We start from the raw sequence: 20,801 nt of genomic DNA, 5'->3' as shown, positions 1-20,801 counted from the left end.
AAATGGTTTGGTCGTCAAATTTTTTTATTTTTAAAATTAAAAATTAAAAAAAATTAATAATTATAAAAATTAAAATTATGAAATCGATGGTCCGAATCAAAATCGGAACCGCTAGTTTCAATTTTCTACATGGAGCTAAATCGTCTTCCCTATTGTAATATCATGATGTGTCGACTAGGTGAAGGCTATGTGTCAACTAGATGGAGGTAATGTATCGGATAAATGTCGATTGATCGAGGATAAGATGTTGATGGTCGATCCTCATATTATTAAACCCCCGTTATTTTTCGACATATGGAGTAGAGTTAAGACACTCGTAACATTTGATGGATTGTTGAGCACATAGGGTCTCATGTTGGATGTTTCTTAGCTGATTTAACTTCATCATCGTCGTAAGGTGCTTCATGAAATATTTGATCATGTTGTCATCACATATTGCTTCATCGTCAATTTGAGTAAGACGAACCATCGAGCAAACAAACGGTGTGAGCGAGTGACGACGGTCCGTCGCTCGCTCACGCCGGAGATTGATCGCCGAAGAGCACCACCGTGTCTGCCTTCATGCCACGTGCACAACTTGTAGTTCTACGACAACATCAGAGGTGATCGTCAGAGTGTTTGGCTGCTAAACTTGATTTGATCCCAACAACTGTATTACAGGAATGTAATAGACCATATAATCCTAATAATGACCTCCGAGCATCTTTAAATTTGACAATGTGTTAAAGAACATGAAGATAATTGAGAATATATGCACAATACAATGATTTGTCGGGTCAAACTGAACAATTCATTAATTATCAAGCAAAGAATCTCTTGTCATTAACTATCCTTTGCGTCGTCGATGATGTACCAGAGATTGCAAAACTGCAGTGCAATTTGTGCAGCTCCTCCTCTTATATTCGGTTCTGTGTCATTTTACATCAAGAAACTGTCATTGTCCCTTTATATATCTGTTCCCCGTTTGGGTTCTACTGACATGCTCACGATCAAGTTCCTGTTTGATCTCAGGTGATTGCTACCAGTAATCTGAGCAGGAGCACTCTCCATCTCTAAAATGGTGAAACCTATAGGGATCCCTCAGTACAATCTCTCGTCCAACAGCACGGCTGACCAATTTATACACCAAATGACAATCCCCACAAACTCGAAGATTCTTAAAGACCCTCACTGTAGATCCTTGCGGCAGGTCCATCAACCCAAAAGCCAGGGCAAGTTTTTCACTGTGGTTCCAGAGGTTATGTTCCTTCTGTTCTTCATCGGTGTCATGAAGTGCAAAGGAAGTGTCAGCAACATAACCCAATTTCTTGATCAGTTGCAAAATCTCATCCAACTTTGCATATATTTGATTTGCTCGTGGGTGAGTCCTGTCCCCGATGCCGAATGCACTAACCTGATTCTTCACCTTAATCCAACTGCAAGCTGGTCTTTTTTTCAAATTGATCGACTCCATCTTCCTTCTCAATCTGTCAACATCTTCCCACTTCCCATTGGTGGCACATACATTCGATAGAAGTACATAAGCCGAATCATCCAACGGGTCCAGTTCAAGAAGACGCTCAGCAGCTTTACTGCCAACATCAAGATTTCTGTGAATCCTACTCGAAGATAACAAGCTGCGCCATATGAGATCGTTTGGAGCAACGGTCATGTCCTCGATAAACTGCACAGCTTCGACAAGTCTTCCTGAACGTCCTAGCAGATCGACCATACAGACACAATGTTCTGTACCCGGGGAGATACCATACTCCGAGGTCATTGACTTGTAATAAGCAAAACCCTTGTCCACCAATCCTGCATGATTACATGCAGATAGGAGGGAAACAAAGGTAACATAATCAGGTCTGCATCCAATTTCTAACATATCTCTGAAAGTATCCTCAGCTTTATCAAAACAACCATGTCTAGCATACACTGATATGATGATATTCCATGATTGCTGCGACCGCTTCATTGGCACAGGAATTATCTTTGACACATCATCCATCTTACCACATTTTCCATACATATCCATTGTTGCATTGATCACGTGAAGGTTTGAGTCAAATCCAAGTTTGATAGCTACAGCATGTAATTGCTGCCCTTCCTCTACCGATGCCAAGCTTGCACTAGCTGCGAGGCCCCCTGACAGGCTGAACTGATCAAGTTCGTTTCCAGCATGTCGCATTTCCATGAAGAGCTTAAAAGCATCCTCTCCTTGACCATGGTGAGCTTTGGACGCAATCATAGCATTCCACGAAACCGCAGTCTTGCTTTCTAATCCATCAAATATATATATGCTAGAATCAAGATCACCACACTTTGCATACATCGTAAGAAGTGAGTTCTTAACAAACTCATCAGATTCTAATCCGGTTGACAGTGCATGAGCATGAACCGGCTTTCCGTACTTCATCAGATCACGAGGATCTGAAAATGCCCCCAGGATATTGACTATGGTGATATAGTTTGCCCTAACCCCAGCTTTTCTCATCTGGTTGAACACTTGCATTGCCTCCCTTTGTTCTTCGTTCTCTACATGTCCTCCGATAAGTGTGTTATATGTAACCAAATCATAATTGGGCAATGCCTGCAAAACCCACAGAGCTTCTCTCATAGCCTTGCACTTGCTGTACATGGTTATTAAAGCATTACCGACCACCAAATTTTCTTTAAGTCCTAGAAGAATTATGAGTGCATGAATCATCTTGCCGACCAAGAAGGATTCAGGACTTGCGCATGCAGCAACTGCAGTAGCAAATGTCACATGATTTGTTTCTTTGTTTTCCCGAAGCAAATAGCTTAAAAGCCTCAGTGCATCAAACGATAGCCCACTCTGAGCATAGGCAGAGATCATTGTATTCCAGGAAATTAGGTCCCTTTGTGGCATGTGACAGAATAATAATTCGGCAGCTTTATGCTTACCTGACATCGAGTACATATTGATAAGAGTATTATTCACAGAAACAAATAGGCTGAGACCATTTCTGATGCTTAGAGCATGAATACCTCTTCCCCAATTCAAGTATTCCAAACAAGCACAAGCTGAGATCAGACTGGACACAGTCGTGGAATCAGGCACCAATTCATGGTGGCGCATATCAGAAAACAACTGCAAAGGTTCTTCACAGGCTCCCTCATGCAAGTACAGTGTTATCATAGAATTCCATGTTATCGTGTCTCGTTCTGTCATCCGTTGAAATAAATTTTCAGCATCCTCTCTTCTTCCCAGGTTTCCGAATAGTGTAATCAGAGCATTTGCCACTGAAACTTCAGTCTCAAATCCACAAACCACAGCATGTCCTATGACTTGAAGGCTCACCTTCTTGTCCTCGAGCAATCCGCAAGAACTAATCACTGTCGCAAAAGAGTTCTGATTGCATACCACGCCTTCCAGTCTCATTTCACAATAAGCCCTCACGGTTTCCTCAGGGTACCCATTAGCTGAAAAGCCCACCATCAAAGCAGTCCATGACACGACATTCCTCTCAGGCATATCCCTGAAAAATCTACGAGCATCAAACACCATTCCACGACTGCCATACATATGCAGCAGAGAAGTTCCAACATATAGATCGGTCGCCAACCCAAGTTTCAATGCAAAACCATGAATCTCGAAACCTCGATTGACCATGTTCGTCCACCGGTTGCAAGCGGTCAAAAGGCTGGCGAGCACAAACCCATTGGGCATGACGCCATCGTCTCTCATCCGCCCGAACAACTCAACAGCTTTGGCGAACAAGCTGACACGGATGCAGCCTGAAATAGCAGTATTCCACGACGAACAATTTCTCTCAGGCAAACGGTCGAACAGATAGAGCGCCCCCACGGCGTTACCGTGTTGAAAACACATGTGGATGAGAGTGTTGCAGTGGAACAGGCCGAGGCTAAGACAGCGCCTGAGAGAGAAGCAATGTATTGCTCTACCGGCGACGGAGCCGGTGACGGGGGCGAATCCGAGCCGCAGGAAGAGGGAGATATCGGCGTTCGGGTGGCCGGCGAGGGCGCGGGTGCCATTGGAGGCGGGTTCCGCCAACGGGCTGGAAGTGGAGAATCTTCGGGCGGGGAGGCGGCGGAGGGAAGCAGTCCTCTCGGGCCACTTTGCCAGATCGTCGGCTGTGATGTAGTGCGCCCGCTGCTCATGAAGAAACGAGAGGAAACGAAGATGGCGGAGAAGGTCATATTATAACGGAAGCCCTCTTGGACGTTATGGAAATGTAATGGGCCTAAATTAAAGCCCACTAAAACCGGAATGAACAATAGGATTACGGTCCGGCTTTCTTGACATCGTTGGGCCGGATGCTAATTTGGGCCGAGGCTCGCAGTCACGTGGATCTCTCGGCTTTTCCATGTAGCCTCGCCATACTAGTGCTCCCCTCGTCAGCAATGAGATCCTTAGAGACCAAGCAACTCTCTCTCTCTCTCTCTCCAACCCCATCGTTCAGCCATTAACCCTACCGTATAAAGACACCATGGAAGAAAAGAAACGAATCCTTCTTCCTACTCCATTCCTCTCTTTGCCACCACTTGTGGATATTTGATTCTCCACCTCCTTTCACATCCTTTCGTCTTCGAGAAAGATTACTGGAAAGAAAAGAAGATGGTTTTCTCCTCTGTCCCAACCTATCTGGATCCACCTGAACGGAACCAGGTGTGTGTTACTACCTTACTCTTCTTCTCTTCCTTGTAAGCTTAAGATTACTTTGGCTTCTTCATCGAAAAGAAGGAGATAATCGCGTTCTTTTCCTTATTTTTCTCTCACTCTATGGCACGTTTGGCTACAGAGCTTTCAGTGTCTGGCCGCTGCAGGCGGAGGCAGCGAGGCTTCTCAGCTCTTCCCGAGGTTGGAAGCGCAGGGAACAGAAGCTGGTGTGGCGGCTGCAGGGTCGGCCAGGCCTATCTCCATGGCAGAACGAGCTCTCCTCGCGAAGATCCCACATCCCGAGCAGCCGCACAAGTGCCCGCGGTGCGACTCCAGCGACACCAAGTTCTGCTACTTCAATAACTATTCCCTCTCGCAGCCCCGCCACTTCTGCAAGACCTGTCGACGCTACTGGACCCGAGGCGGCGCCCTCCGAAACGTCCCTGTGGGCGGAGCCTGCCGTCGCAACAAGCGGAACAAATCCTCGGGAAGCTCCTCCAAATCAACCGCCACTACCTCCACCGCTGACCGTCGGGCTGGTACCTCATCCTCATCCTCCACCGCCGCGGGCGGTGGTAACGCCGAGCGACCCTTCTTCTCCGCCATGCACACTCTCGTCGATCCGGCAGGGTATCAGGTAGGAAGGAGCAGCCTGGGTGTCGGGCTCGAGCGGTGGAGGAAACCACAGATCCAGCAATTCCCTTTCCTGGGAGGACTAGAGCCACGACCAGAGCCGCCCGCGTACCGTCTCAACGGAGAAGGCGTAGTTTCGGCGAAGATAGAAGACAACTCCCACGGGCTACGTTTGCCAAGGCAGTGTTCAGATCTTCTCGGAACTGAGCAATACTGGAGTGGTGGTGGTGGTGAAGGCGGCAGCACCAACAGCGGAGGTTGGGCGACACAGCTATCGGTATTCAGCTCCTCGACTAAGAACATCTCGTAGTTTTCAGGTCATGACCTGAGCCGAGCTTTTACAGGATGTAACCTAAGCGTTGGAACCCTACTTTTGCCATGGGTTGGAGAAGGAACAACTGGAGTAATCAAGGAAGAAGAACATGATCACTATTCCATGCATCTTTCCTTGATGTAAACGAGGAAACTTGCTTATTACTGGAATCTCAAACGATGGCTGCTCAAGTGTTGGAAGACTACCAATATCCTCAATGGCATGCAAACAAAGAACTCGGTCATGATGCATGACGAGGTTTCCTTTATCTTTTCTAGAACTTTGGAGCCTATTCTTTGACTGTTACGGCATCTTTTTTGGACTTCTGTCCCTCCAAAATTTACTGGAATCTATCTACGCCATCGGGAATCCCAACTCCCCATGAAATTCTAGTTTGATTTGCTTTCTTTAGTTTTGGCTGCTGCAGATCTATTCTTTTGACATTCGGTATACAGTGAATGCACATCCCAAAAGAAGGTCGTCGTCGTCGTGTGAGAGACGAGTAGAGGAGCCAGTTTATCTGGGTAGGTGTCGTCAGATCATTTAGACATTAGGCTTGCATCGAATCTAATGAACTAGGTAATTGTTCTTTCTTGGTTATGAGCACACTCTAGTAGTTAGTGCACACATGTTTATGTAACTTCCATGCAACTAGAGAGAGAGAGATTTTTTTGTACTGCAGAGTATCATGACGAGCACATAGAAAGAGCAAGTGTGAGCTTTGAGAGGAAACAACACAACCCATTTGACATGCAACTTTTATTATGGTGATATGATCTCAAATAGTATCATAATTCATTCACAAAATAAGCATCATGAAAGCTTCAACAACCTCTTTCAGTGTTCCAGTTGACAACAGGCATCGCTGAAAGAGAAAAGTTGAGCTCGGGGTTAAACATCAAGACAGTAGTCGACTCCACCTATGAGATGTTGTGCGATCCACCTAAGACCAAAAAAAAAAAAAGAAGTGGGAGGAAGAGCACCATTATCGTTCCACTCTATCTATCTATTAAGCCCTTGAACCGCCAATAAAAATGGAAGATAGTTCAGATGTTGTGTAGATTGCATAATCCTTTACAGCTCGAACCAAATAGAAAAGAAAAGATAAAGATACTAACGATTTGCCAATATGAATCTCAAGGGAGGAGATGGGAAGCTTTTTAGGAGAGGCAGCTTATGGTCGCTGCTTTTTAATTATCCACTTTAAAGGAGACAGTGATTCTGGTTGAGCTCAAACAGATGAAACACGCACCTTACAAGGTAAAAACAAAAAAGAGTCCGAGTACAATCCGATAACGCACGGTTTGACGATTGACCAACACCATTTCAAAGATAGACTACAGACCATCGAATCTGTTATTTTACATTGTCGCACAGTTGCCAATAGAAACATGTAGTAATAGGATTTTAAAAATAACATTCCACTAATAATTACTAGAGCAACACACTCAGTTAAATAATTTGATTAAGCCGACAGAACATTCTCGCTAGTAATAGTATTTTAAAAATAACATGCCACTAATAATTACTAGAGTAACACGAGATAAAAGTAAGTTCAACATTTGATTAAGACGACAAGGCAAGCAGCTTCCAATGCATCATAATGTGTAAAGAAGATTTGGCAGAAGGTTTTATCTGATCACATTAAAAAAATACTAAAAGAGAACAGACACAAACCAGCCTTGATTCCAATCGCCAACATTTCTGCAGGTCAACATTCCATCGTGCTGAAACATCAAATATAAAATCTAATTGCATGATGACAAAGTTAAGGCTTTGCAGGGGGTATCATCATTTCTTCTTTTCGCTCACTCCAGCAGACCTGCACATGGAAAAACCACATGAGAAATTAAAAGATGAGGGATAATATTATTGTAATCATGTTAAGTTGAATTAAATTTTGGACTCTTTATCTACAAAAGAAGTGGTCCAAGGGACGGAGGTTGCTATCCAAAGAATGATAACCAAAAAGATAAAAAGTCACATTTAGGAACTGCTGCTACTTTATACAAAAAATTTAAACAGATATCTACTTTTTAACAACTTATGCTTGTTGATGTTTGATATGGCCCCAAAACTACTATCAGGGGCAGTAAAATCTATGTACATCCATAAATAAAGACTGTCATAGATCATCCTAATGTTCAAAGGTTGCTGTTTTGGTCAACTTCACAATGATCATTTAGGACAAGAGAGAAACAATATAGTTTCATATAAAGGGTAGTATTGAGATTTTTCAGAAATAAGTAGCACATTAAATATTATATCAACAGAGCTGTGATGGATTATGCAGCAAAATGTTCCTCTGGAAAAGATTGTAACATCAACAAACTGAATATCTCATTCCGAATTGAGCCTCAACTTCAACAAGGGTAACAAAAATTATATTGCATGAGTGCAAGTGCAGTTCATGATAGATCAGTATGTTTAGTTATATGTTAAAAGAATCATGCCAAAATATATCACAATCTTCTGGACTTATCAAAATCAACAAAAACCTTGAAAACTTTTTAACTAAAGTTAGCTTACATTACAAGAACTGGAATAAGTTTTTTCTAACCTAATAGCAATCAGTTATTCTGCGACAGTTAGATATGAAAATATTACAGCTTAAAAACTTAACAAATGAGCAAAATTTTTTATAAGACAGTGATAAAAGATTTGAAGGTAAAGATCAAAATTGGAAAATTTCCTACAAAAACAAATAGGTATCAGGCCATCAATGCATACAGGTGAAGCTCCAATAGAGTAAGTGGAGTCAGAAATGCTACCCTGCTTAACATGTTATCAGCTAACATTTTCCGCGAGCATTCAACTTGAGGTGCTGGTCGACCAAATTAGGCTCCCAAGAAAGCTACCATACCAAAACTCCATAGAGGCTTAAATCCTAATTATTCGCCCTATAAGAGTTAACTCAATCTTAGCTCAATGAGCTTAGCTTGTGCTAGAGTTCAGCAACAATGAGAAAGGCACCAAGTTCCATCAGCTTGTAAAGTATGGAAGCAACTGATACAGAGAAGAAAAGGGGACATGATGAAAATAAAAACAGGAACACAAGGATGAAGGGAAGTGAGTGGAGGCTGTCACAATTAGGGGAGATAAGCAAGGAAACTGCATAATTCTGATCCAAACATCACATTGAGCAGCTAGCCTGTAACAATCCCTCGAATATAAGAGGCCTTAGCGACCTTACAAATTTAATCTTCCAAGTACAATCACTAGCCATTCAAAACCTAGCCAAGTCTACACCAGAAATGTGTTTACCATCCTTCATACTGCTAATGAACATATGAAATGGCAATCAAAGGCCATTTACCTAGCTGACAATTAAAATTTTCATACACCAACCATAATCATCTATCCTCCCAAAAGAACCAACTATCCATCCCAAAATACAAAATTTATTGGATAGTTATGCTCACTTAACTCAATGCTGCATTTTTTAACAAGATATAACAGCCTTATTTGGTTACTCTTTACATGCAAATCAACAACAATTTTGTGATGAAGCAAAAAGAGTCATGCACCCAATTCTACTTAGCTCATTGGGCTACATGCCTCATCTTGCAGTTCATTACAACATTATGAATAAGCAGCAATAGCTAAATTTAGACCAGTTGTGTCTGAAAAAAATGCAGAGAAAAAAAAAACAGCATTAAAATTAAGATGCTCTTCTAGAATTTCCAAGTGTTGTTGAAGTCTGATAATGTATCAAACAACAAAGGGACAGATGTCCATGATGTGAAATACAATTGGAATGGACAGAAAAAACATAAAAAAAAATCACAAAACTCAATTAATCATCAAACTTAACTCAATTAATCACTAATAATTTCGATAAAATCATTATAACAAAATTCTCTGATTTTATTTGTTGCCCTATTCTAATAACCAGCACTCTTCTGGGCATGATTAATTATATTTAATTTAAGAACAGATAGCTCATGTTACATTTAGTTATCATCAAAAAGAAATAAATAGCATGTAGATTTAAATTTTAAAAAAAAAGGCCCCTTACCTCATCTTCCGGAGAACATTAGCCATCTCCTCTCTCTTCTTTTTGGCTCTCTTGTGTGTACCCAGCTTTCTCTTAGCAACTTTCAGTGCACGCTTGTCCTTTCCAACTTTCAACAGCTCCGTAATCCTCTTCTCATAAGGTGCAAACCCAGCCACTTCCCTGATCAAGTTCCTAACAAAATGCACCCTCTTGCTAGTTTTCTGCATATGATTGTCCAACAATGATCAGTTTTGCAGCATAAAATTCAAGCAAATATAAACTTAAGTGTATGTAAAAAATAAAGAATTTTTTGGCCTTTCTTCCTTTGAATATAATCTGAAGACTGTCAGAAACTCTGACTCCTAAAAAAATCAACATATAGTGAAGAGAAAATAACCACAATTCTGAATTAAAGAAATAGCCTAGCTACCTCATTGAGCATAGCCCACTGATGTTTATCTTGGACTCACTCCTCTTAAATGGCTACCTCAAATGAATGAACTGTTTAATTAGACAACCATTTCATCAATTTGAGGCATAGCCCACTGTTCCTCTTGAACAGTTTTTGAAGCACAAGGGATACTCTACATTAGAATTCTATATCACAGATGTCAGTGCTTGTGTGCTACTTCAAATGACAAGAAATGTAGATGGAGTTGATCATTAACAATATGATAAAAGTCTCTTGCTCTGAAGTATATCATCATCATATGCTTCAACAATATTGTGAAAGACTCTACAGAACGCACCAGAAAGAACTCCTGCCAACTAGAGTTGCTAAACCACCATGTAGGTCACTAGTTGCCATAGAATTCTATACAACTTGTCCAAGTAAGCTAACAGAATGGATCAATCACTGACTCCTCTTCATATAAAACTTACCCTTCAACCTCTTCATGCATTAATTTCTTGATCGTTAATATTCCATCTACGAAAAAGACCATCTAAGAACGGAAAAAACATAAACACCCGCAATTTACAACTATATCAGAAATGACTGTCAACAAGAGATCAGAACCTCCATCTCTCAGGGACTTCAGATTCATACCCCTTTTCTGCTGGAAGGACGAGGGGGCAACTCCCTCCTGGTGACGATGTGCCCTTTGTTGAGCCCAACAAAGAGACCGGTGTTCGGCTGAGGAGGGGCCATCTCAAAGCCCGGCGAGAGAACACCGTCCGCTACCCACTAATAACAAATGAAAAGAAACTAATCAGGTTCCAGATAATCTAGCAACGACAAGATCGGCATCTAAAAACACGTACGATCAATCGATCAAAGCACTTACAGATCAAAACCCTGTCGAAAAATAACAGAAAAAATCCAATTCAAATGTGCACACAAAAGAACAATCACGAATTCAAGAAACGCATGAGGCGACAGCAAAGTAAATACGCGCCAAAACAAAAGAGGAGGAAACGTGATCCAAAAGCGATGGCGTCTTACCCCCGGCTCGGAGAGGAAGAAACCCTAGCGGCCAACGACGTCTAAAACCTTGGCGGCGGAGACGAGCGACCCTATAAATAGGGCCACATCGCAAGTCATAAGGAAATCACAAAAAAGGGGATTTAAGTGAGCTTTATTTACGAAATTACCTTACAGCGACTGTGGACGTTCGATCAAACTTATCATGTTATGGACGGCTGTGATTTTTAGTTGGGTTGGGGTTCGGTCCGTGGGCTTTCATAAAAACGAGCCGAGCCAAAATTGGGCCAATTTAAAATGTGTGCAATTCATTTAATGGTAGATATTGACGAGTTACTGGAAAATAGCATCAGGCATTAATATTTCCTCGTATACTGACGAAGGTTAGCAGAGATTATGATACATTAAAGCATTCCGAGGTAAAATGAACCAAAATGTTGACCAATTAATTTTGACTTGTGCATTCGGACTGCCAAAATCCAATGCAGTAATTAAAGCCTCTTCTTTATTATTTAGCACATTACTTGCCCAAGAAAACTCCATAGAATAGAAAAGAACTGAACAATGGTTGATCGTCGTCCAAATTCTAATCCATGAGAGAGAGAGAGAGAGAGAGAGAGAGAGAGAGAGAGAGAGAGAAGTAAAATTTAATCTTTGTATATATCATAGCTACAGAACGCACATACAGCAAGCATCACTTGGCACCGGCAGCTTCTGCTTTAGTCTTCTTAGCCACCGGCGCAAATTCGTCGAGCTCCCGACTCAGGTGGTCGAAGCCAGTCTCCCGCTCTGCGTCAACTTGGCCTGAACTCCTCATCTTCCTCTTCAAGTACGGCATAGGAGGAGGCTTCCTGGGGGCCGCAGGGCACTCGAGAGGCACCGGAATTTTGTGCCTCGGGGACGTCGGTGTCAGATAACCATCATCATCATCGCTATCTGCGGCGGCGGCAGCAGAGCCATCATCACGTTTGCTTTGTTTTTCTTCTTCCTGTTCCATCTTGCCTTCTTCCTCGTTCATACGCTCCGCAGAGGGAAGAGAAGGAGGAGGGATCAAAGGCTCAGAACTTGTGTCTCCTTCTTTGGGATTCATCTCCTCTCCCTTCTTAAACTTCTTTTGGATGGGCTCCGAGTGCTTCTCGGACACAAATAGAAGAGAGAAGGGAGAGAGAGTTCGACAAGGAAACAGGAGAAAGAGAAGAGGCAAGAACGTTCAAGGCTTGCTGCTGAAACCGACTAAGAGTAGGTTAATGACTGTTTTTGGATTCACGTCTTTGTTCGATGGTCTTCGGAAAGGATGGTGACAAGTGATGGAAGGTGGAATCATATCTGTACCCAGTAACAGTTGCCGATAATGGCCTTAACATTCCTTCGGTCTCTTTGCCTCTCTTCTCTTACGAAGGGTGTTCGTGGTTGGGAGCGAGGGAGGCGCATCGGATACTTGCGAGCGTCGTCCGTTAGTGCCGTGGCGATTCTTCGGCTTTGTTCCCTCTTCTTATCTCGATGCATTCGTGCACGTTGGTTGCCATCGAGGGACCACACGGGACATGGCCGGCTGCATGGGGCCGATATAGGTAGCATGATCTGAGGGTTCGGCTAGAGCTTGAGGAAGAGCACACGCCGGAGTAGAAATTACTTGTCATCGATCACCTGGCAACTGTGTCATCCATGTTCGATCTTTCCCAAGATATGCATCGACTTCTACAGGGATGCCATGGATCGAGAGAGGGGAATTGCTGCAAGTGAAGACGGCAGAGCAGCGAGAACAAAATCCCTTCATAGCATCGTCGTAGCTCATGAGTTGTGCTCCCATCTAAAGCTATGATCATCTCGGACGGTGGTCGCTTTGCGGTTCAAATGGCCCTCCTACCCAATGAGCCCCACCTCCTTTGGAATTGTCGGCTCACTGTATACTTTCCACGTGCATAAGGTAGATGGCGAGACTTATGCTGGTCAATTTCTTAAGATGATCATAGGAGAGTTGTTATACTTTCGACAGTAACAAATTCATTCGACACTAACAAATATATATATATATATATATATATATATATATATATATATATATATATATTACAGAATTTATAGGGTCAGATTCAATAGATAACTAGGCAAGTGTTTGGACTCTAAATCTTTCGATCTAAGTATCAAAAGAAAAATATATGAGTCTGGTTTCTAATAAAATAAGTTTTAAACAAAACAGAATTTCCAAAATTCAGTATCAAAAGATCAGAAGTTACGATCCATATTTTACAGAATCTATAGGGATAAATAAAATAGAAATCTGGATGAACAATTAGACTCCAAATTTATTAAACTTAGTATCAGAAGAAAGGTCCATGAGTCTATTTTCAGATCAAATAAGTTTTATCTAAATTAAAAATCAGTGCAGTGATTTATAGCTAAAACAAGCTAGAAGGTTCAGAATCTCGGAAGTTTCCATATTCAAATCATTATGTTTAAACAAGAGATGTATTAAATGGGAGAGAAACAAGGCTAACGATAAAATTACAGTATCGAAGAACATAATATATATATATATATATATATATATATATATATATATATATATATATATATATATATATATATATATATATATATATATATATATATATATTGGGAGGAGGGAGAACGTATGGGAGAAGGATTGTCATGGGTGATGGGAAGGAAGAGGAGGGAGGGGAGGGGAGGGGAGAGAAGGAAGGGGATGACAAGAGGGAATGAGAGAAGCAAGCAAAAAAGGGATGAGGAATCAGGTAAGAGGAAGAGGGAGAACGAGGCTGTGGAGGTCCAGAAATGCTTGACGAGTAGGAGAAAACTGGAGAGGAGAAAGAGGAAGCCACTCATCAATTATATATATAAGGAAGCCACTCATGATCCGTCAAAGAGTTGCCTTTGCCACAAAGAGAGAGTTACTCATTTTTGCAAAGAAACGAAGTAGCAAACAATGGTGTAAGGTGAAGGAGGTTTTGTAGTCCAACGATGATGTAGTGCAAATGAAACTTGTAGGAGGCTTTCTTCCACATGATCAGTCATTTAACCTTTATAACAATATACATCAACTCATAGTTTTACACAACATTACAAGCAAGATGTTCTTTATACTAACATCTTGTTATTAAACTATCAAAAATATATCACAATCTTCTAGCATCATGTTATGAGTATGAGTGATAATATGAGTTACAATGTTCAATGATTATCATATCTATGATATAGTAAAAACAAATCATATGACATATCTAAAAGTCATACTTAGTATTTCATATAATTCATATTTAATAATTAGCAACGAGCAATGCATAAACAAATCAAGATCAAAATGTATGGATTTAAAAGTCATACTTAGTATTTCATATAATTTATACTTTACTTCTTGTTGTTCTCCACCTTCAAGTGTTTTAATGCAATATAGAAGACAACAAACTCTAGCTCGGTAATATTTTTCTTCTTTTTCCTCTAATTATAAGTGTTTAGATAACATAAAAATTACAATATGGAAACCATGTATTAAAGAAGCATATGTGTTTACAATATAACAAGCACAAGTGACAAATTCCTTTATTTTTTCAATTAATTTAATATAAATTTTTCATAAATCATATTTAAATTTTAGGATTCACAATTTAGTCCATAGCATTAGTCCTTTAATATAAAAATTACTTAATGAAATACATTTATTAAATAAATTTATATATATAAATAATCAAAAAATCATATCATAAAATAATAAAAAAAATTATATAAAAATAATAAAAAATTATCATATCATAAATAATTAAAAAAAAAAAGATATTACATAACCACCTTGTTCGAACTTGTTATAAGATGCTTCAACCTTGTCTTATTCTATATGATTCCTAGACATTTAGACGAGCATCGAGTATCTTTTAAAAATATTATAATAAACTTTATTGTATCAACTATGCTTAGTATATCAACATCAATTCTCAATTTAATGTTTGATATTTTATAAGAGGATCAAATTATAATAGTAGTCTCTTAATTATAATGTAAATAGTTTCTTGAATATTTTAGACGTCAGACATTATCTAATTTAAGTATCGAAGACCATAGAGTTTCATCATGTCTATTCCCCAAATCACGACAAAGAATGTCTTTTCTACCAAATTGATAGATCCAACTCAACAAAATCATGAAATCAAGAAATAGGAGAATCATTTGAGCAATGGACTATTGATGACTAATAGTTCAAATTGTAACATTAAAAAATAGATGAATTATGTCAACCTACATAACTACAAATGTACCATTTTAGATGCCTTTATTAAGGTAAAATTATGTGATGAAGTGAGCAGCAATATTTGGTTATCATGAAAACAGTTTCTATTTTCATTGGAAAATAATTACAGAGAAACATTAAAAATATTTACTTACAAAAAGCGCTCTTAGTCGACAGTTTAAAAGCGGGTTCGGATATCGGGCGATTCCTCAGCAAAGTTTCGCCCCGTCGGCCTCCAAAACCCTAGCGAGAGCGATGGACAAGAGCATGCTCGGAGATCTCGACTCTCTCCCGGAGGAGGACAAGATCAGGATGTCCGCCATGATAGACCAGCTCCAGATCCGGGACAGGTGTTCCCAACTCCACTTCCATGAACGAATCTTTGTTTCCTTGCCTGTTGTTTGCTTTTCTTCGTCTCTTTTCGGATCATTAACTTCGCGTAAGCTATCGCGTCATCGGCGATGTCGTATTTGGGGTTAATCTCACGCGCGGAAGATTGGAAATTAGATGCGGAAGATTGGAAATTGTAGTCTTCTTCCGATGCGATGGTGGGATGGACACTCGGACACGAATGTGTTATCTCTCTTTTGCTTATGCTTATTTTTGTTCTTTACTCGGTGCTTAAGTTAAGTTTGTTTATACTCGTGAATCGTCAGCTCAGTTGCCTGTTAATTGTTTCTATCATCAATCGAGTTTAAGAGGCTTTAGGAAGTCGTCAGCTATTTGTTAGGGTATATGACTCAGTAATTTATTTTTAATCTTTGTCTTTTACACTACTTGGATTGGTTGTCGCTGTATGATCACCGTTGTCCGGAAAAAGAATTGGGTTCAGGTTCGGACATGCTATGTTCTGGTCTGGCATTAGTTGCCTGATCAGGATCAGACATGGACCTGCTTTTTCATCATTGCTGATGGAAATGTTGGGTGCTTTATTTTTGATCGTATGGTTAACTTGATATTACGTGAGGTTCTGATCAGGGACTTGCATAGTATGCAAGCAGCATCTCGTAGCTATAAACTCTAAACAAATGAATACTGAATTATCTGCCACAAATCCATTGATGTGCTTGATGATCTTATGCACTGGTTTCTTATTATTTTTAGAATAACATTTATTTCATATCGGATAAGTTGGGCTTAGTCAGATTAAAGCCACATTTTGTCATTAAGATAAATATTACTGGAGCTAAAACCACATTTGTCATTAAGATAAATATCAGTGGAGCTAGACCACTGTCTGCAAAAAAATTGTAGAAGCCATCTTACGATCGTTAACTGATAGGCGCAGGACATTTGGGAACACTAATTGGTTATCTCATTTCTTTGATAAGGATTCATTTCATTATATCTGATTGCCGTTTCAAAATTTGATAGAGGAAATAGTTAATTTCTTCAAGTCCTTTTATTAATAAGCTTATGTATATATATTTTTAATGCTGAATAGACAAATGATTGTTTCCCCTAAGAATCTCTTTCTGCGTATCACGTGGAACTTTATGTTCCATGAGTTACCATCTTATTCATCGGTCTTAATCCTCAGAGATCTTATTGACGAGACCATATAACACGTCTGCCCGGTTGATGCAATTTAAATATTATTACTTGGTCTTCCCTCATGTGGTTCTATATGATAGCTAATAGTTTCGGACTCATATTTCTGGATTCTTAGGTATCCTGAAATTTAGGATGATGATGCGCTCCTTGGTGAAGAAGGGGGCTTTTATTTTCAGCAAAAGGTTGAGCAGTTAGCTGAATCATACGATTGCCTCCCTCATGCTGATTTTCTAGTTGCAAAGTATACGGCTGTTGTTTTTATTGCAAATTAAAGTTGTACATGTTCTATTTTAATTGAAATCTTCTGCTGGAATTCCAACTAGTTCTCGGATGATGATAGCATTTTTCTTTGTTTTACTTATATTCTGTAGTAAACCAAGGACTCCACTATCTATTGCTTAACTAGTTACTAAAACTTGTTGCTATACCATGTGATATTACTATCTAGCGAGTCTGCAGATAGTCTTCAGGATAAGTTTCATTTCTTTTGTTTTAGCCATATTTTTTTTAGTAGAGGTGATTATGTAAACCAGTCAATTTGTCTTGCATTGATTTTTATGTGGCCATCCATCTTGCAGCTTAAGAATGTATAATACCCTGGTGGAGAGGTGCTTCTCTGATTGTGTGGACACCTTCCGGCGCAAATCTCTTGATAAGCAAGAAGAAACATGTGTTCGCCGGTGTGCCGAGAAATTTCTAAAGCACTCAATGAGGGTTGGCATGAGATTTGCTGAGCTGAATCAGGGCGCTCCCACTCCTGACTAAACATTAGCTCAGCTGATCAGAAGCCCACTTCAGTCACTCTATTCTTAGCTGATGATGGAACCATTGCTAAGTGCATGACAAACGATTTTGACGTACTTGATATTTGTTTTACTTCTGTGGCAGCTTTGTAGCATTAGCCTTCCACCTTCTTATCGTCATCACTGAATAAATCTTACATCCGCTACCGTGCCAGTGTTTTTCATACTGTTGTCGGATGCTTAGAAACTGTACTTGCTCAATGGTAACCTGAGAGTGATACAGACCATTTCCTCTGTTATTGGTGAAGACTCCTGAGAACGCTTCAGATCTAAAAGGTTGGTGGTCTTATGTTTATTCTTTATAATCCAAATATTTGTATGATCGTCACGTTTGGTTCGCATTGCCCAATTTCTTGTCTACTTGGCATTTCTGTATACAATTGAAATGATGAGTTATTGGATGGTTACATGGCTAATGTTGGCAAATAGCTTTTATTATATTTTGGGGGAATGAACACTATTTTTGTGTCTATTAGGAACATACAAGTTAATAATATTTATTCATTTTATTTTGTTCTATTTTTATTTTTAATCTGCAGAAAAGCCAACCTTGTCTGATTTTTAGTAGGTTAAACCTTAATGGTGACAAGGGTTTTAAGAAATTTTCTTTACATCTTTCACAAGAAAAGGATTAAAAGTAGATTTTTTAAGAAATCTCAAAAGTGTTTCTTCAGGTTTATAGGATTCCTTCTCGATTAACCATTATCTGATATCAGACTCTGTTGCGACCACTTGATTTCAAGCATCAGACCTTTAGTGATATCAGACTCTGATCATGCAAATTGTCAACAAAACCGCGTTGCTTTATTTTTATTTATTTATTTATTTTTTTGCGTTTCTTTATTGGACGGGTGTCAAAGAAGTCAAATACGGTTCGGGTTCAGATTCACAGAATCGAACCCTGATCCGATTAGCCTCTATTAATACCACGTAAACAAGAAAGGGCCGATCCTTTTCCTCCCCCAATTCCATCTTTCTCCGTCGCTCACGCCCTTGAAGGAAACCCTAGCTTCCATCAGCGAAGATGCCGGCGACAGCAGGCCGCGTTCGCATGCCGGCGAACAACCGGGTGCACAGCAGCGCCGCCCTGCAGACCCACGGCATATGGCAGAGCGCCATCGGTTACGATCCCTACGCCCCCACCAACAAGGAATCCGCGAAGGGCTCCGCCCACCCCGGCGAGGACGAATCCGCTGCTTCCGCGGAGAACGCCTACGCCAATTTCCAGGGTCTCCTCGCTCTCGCACGCATCACCGGCTCGGGTTCCAACGAGGCCCGCGGCGCCTGCAACAAGTGCGGCCGTGTTGGCCACCTCACCTTCCAGTGCCGCAACTTCCTCAGCGCCAAGGATGCCGCCGCTGCCGACAAGGACAAGGACGCCGCGGAGGCCGCGGCCACTGCCGCCTTCGAGCAGATCAAGAAGACCAACGGACTCAAGGCCGAAAGCAGCGAGGAGGAGGAAGAAGAGGACAGCGACAGCTCTGACTCTGACGTGGATCCAGAGATCGAGAAGATCATCGCCGCACGATTTGACAAGAAGTCTAAGAAGAGGACAGCGGACAAGAGGGAGGGCGATTCTGAAGACAATAAGCACAGTCAGCGGCGAAGAGGAAGATCCAAGAAGAGGAGCGATAAGAAGAGGTCGGGCGGAGACAGTGAGTCCGATGAAGAGGACGTAAAGAGGAAGGAGAATAGGAAGAGGAGGCATAGGGGTTCCTATGATGATGACGAGGATGATGAGGAGAAACGTGGGCACAGGCACAGGAAGAGTAGGAAGGATAAGAAGAGGAGGAGGAGCCACAGGAGGAGGGATGATTCTGATGACTATGATGATGACTCAGAAGAGGAGTCCAATAGGCATCACCGCCACCATCATAGACGGAGGCATGGGCGCAGGGATGACTCTGGGAGTGATTCTGGTGATGATGATAGTGAGTCATCTGATGATCGCAAGAGGAGGCACCATGAACGCAGGAGGAAGAGGAGGGCATCTTCTGAGAGTGGTTCGGAGAGCACTCGATCAGAAGACTCACGCCGGAGAAAGGGGAAGAAGCACTCCAAGGATAAGAGCAGGAACCTCAAGCATGAAGAGAAGAATTGAGGTGGTCAGTGGTAATCTTCTTACACTATTAATGCACTATTTCATTTACTGTATGTTCTTGTGGACATTATATGTTTGTGAACTTCATTAAAACTTAGTTTGAAATGGTTTCTGTTATGCTAAGACCTCAGCCATTGTTACTGAGTGGATGTGTAAACTTTAAATTTGCCTTGATCAGGCTATATTGTGTATGATGATTGTGTAATTTAGTGTTTTCTTGTGCTTGAATTTTGTGGTTATGTTTTGTTAATTATGTAGTGTATTCCTCCTAGATTGTTCTTATGGAACTTAGGATGCTTATTGAGAACTACAGAATTGAAACAGTGTTGAGGGGCTGGATACTCAATAATGAAATGTCCAACGAAGCAGAAAAGAATGTTTCTGTTCTTTGGTTGATTTAATTTGATCTATCTCTATTGATAACAATGTAAAATTACCTGATGATTGGAAGAAATATTGTTAGCATCACAGATACAGAGATGAGGACAACTTCTTCAGGTGGTTATAAGAGTTATGTGTCTTTGGCCTTTGTGGAATGTTTAGATATGCTACTTCTAAGGTAATGGAGAATGTCTTTATATTTCAAATCTTGTCTTAGTGGGAGGAGCTGTGGGAAGAGCCATGGTGGGCTCTTCTTTCGCTCATCGCCAAGGTGGGTTCCTCTCTTGCTTGTCGACGAGGCGGGCTATGGGAGGAGTCGGGGTGGGCTACTCCCTTGCTCGTCGTCGAGGGACCCATGTCAGTCGATGGGTCCGCTATGGGACCATCCAAGGACCTATGTAGATCTATAGTAGGGATGTTGCGGAGGCGCCTCCATTGTCGACCTACTCCTACCCTTATGTTGAGACGAGCCTTAGGAGGAGTCGATGCGGGCTCCTCTTTCGCTTGTCACCGAGGCTAGTCGAGGTGGGCTCTTCCTTTGCTCAGTCACGAACCATCACCAAAGGCGTCGACCCTGACTCGGTCCGACCATCCTTTCATCGTTGGTCAGTCAAGGAAGAAGAAAGCTATGAAGAAGGTGACCCATCCTCGGTCGATTGAGGAACCCAAGGTGGAGCGGATTTCTGAAGAGGAATCGAACAAGGTGCCTCCTACCCCTGAGGCGCTAGCGTT

At 41.1% G+C, this 20,801-nt stretch overlaps 5 protein-coding genes across 7 annotated transcripts; 3 read left to right on the top strand and 2 right to left on the bottom strand.

The window, feature by feature from the left end:
• Positions 1-603: 603 nt before the first annotated feature.
• LOC135618595 (pentatricopeptide repeat-containing protein At3g24000, mitochondrial-like) lies at positions 604-4,184 on the bottom strand. Its single transcript, XM_065119605.1, has one exon. The coding sequence runs from the start codon at positions 3,830-3,832 to the stop codon at positions 1,019-1,021; it is 2,814 nt and encodes a 937-aa protein (XP_064975677.1). The 5' UTR covers positions 3,833-4,184; the 3' UTR covers positions 604-1,018.
• Positions 4,185-4,438: 254 nt separating this feature from the next.
• Positions 4,439-5,978, top strand: LOC135618596 (dof zinc finger protein DOF5.1-like). Of its 3 annotated transcripts, none has more exons than XM_065119606.1 (3): positions 4,439-4,630; positions 4,764-5,531; positions 5,612-5,978. In XM_065119606.1, exons 1-3 carry the CDS (start codon positions 4,580-4,582, stop codon positions 5,678-5,680), a joined length of 888 nt encoding a protein of 295 aa, XP_064975678.1. In that variant the 5' UTR covers positions 4,439-4,579; the 3' UTR covers positions 5,681-5,978. The 3 variants fall into 3 exon arrangements, with proteins under 3 accessions (XP_064975678.1, XP_064975680.1, XP_064975679.1); XM_065119608.1 differs by having other exon boundaries at positions 5,599-5,978; XM_065119607.1 differs by having other exon boundaries at positions 4,764-5,978.
• Positions 5,979-7,223: 1,245 nt separating this feature from the next.
• On the bottom strand, positions 7,224-11,100 carry LOC135618594 (large ribosomal subunit protein eL36x-like). Its single transcript, XM_065119604.1, has 4 exons — positions 11,009-11,100; positions 10,613-10,750; positions 9,586-9,785; positions 7,224-7,389 (listed from the first exon to the last, which is right to left on the bottom strand). The coding sequence occupies exons 2-4, from the start codon at positions 10,712-10,714 to the stop codon at positions 7,359-7,361; spliced, it is 333 nt and encodes a 110-aa protein (XP_064975676.1). The 5' UTR covers positions 10,715-10,750; positions 11,009-11,100; the 3' UTR covers positions 7,224-7,358.
• Positions 11,101-15,420: 4,320 nt separating this feature from the next.
• Positions 15,421-17,751, top strand: LOC135618593 (mitochondrial import inner membrane translocase subunit Tim9-like). The gene is made up of 2 exons (XM_065119603.1): positions 15,421-15,580; positions 17,363-17,751. The coding sequence occupies exons 1-2, from the start codon at positions 15,486-15,488 to the stop codon at positions 17,547-17,549; spliced, it is 282 nt and encodes a 93-aa protein (XP_064975675.1). The 5' UTR covers positions 15,421-15,485; the 3' UTR covers positions 17,550-17,751.
• Positions 17,752-18,525: 774 nt separating this feature from the next.
• On the top strand, positions 18,526-19,916 carry LOC135618592 (CAX-interacting protein 4-like). Its single transcript, XM_065119602.1, has one exon. It carries the CDS (start codon positions 18,612-18,614, stop codon positions 19,686-19,688), a length of 1,077 nt encoding a protein of 358 aa, XP_064975674.1. The 5' UTR covers positions 18,526-18,611; the 3' UTR covers positions 19,689-19,916.
• The last annotated feature ends 885 nt before the right edge of the window (positions 19,917-20,801 follow it).

Source organism: Musa acuminata, chromosome BXJ2-8, assembly GCF_036884655.1.
Source record: "Musa acuminata AAA Group cultivar baxijiao chromosome BXJ2-8, Cavendish_Baxijiao_AAA, whole genome shotgun sequence".
Lineage (NCBI taxonomy): Eukaryota > Viridiplantae > Streptophyta > Magnoliopsida > Zingiberales > Musaceae > Musa > Musa acuminata.
Note: the sequence above shows the minus strand (reverse complement) of the source record. Positions and strands in the feature narration are given on the sequence as shown.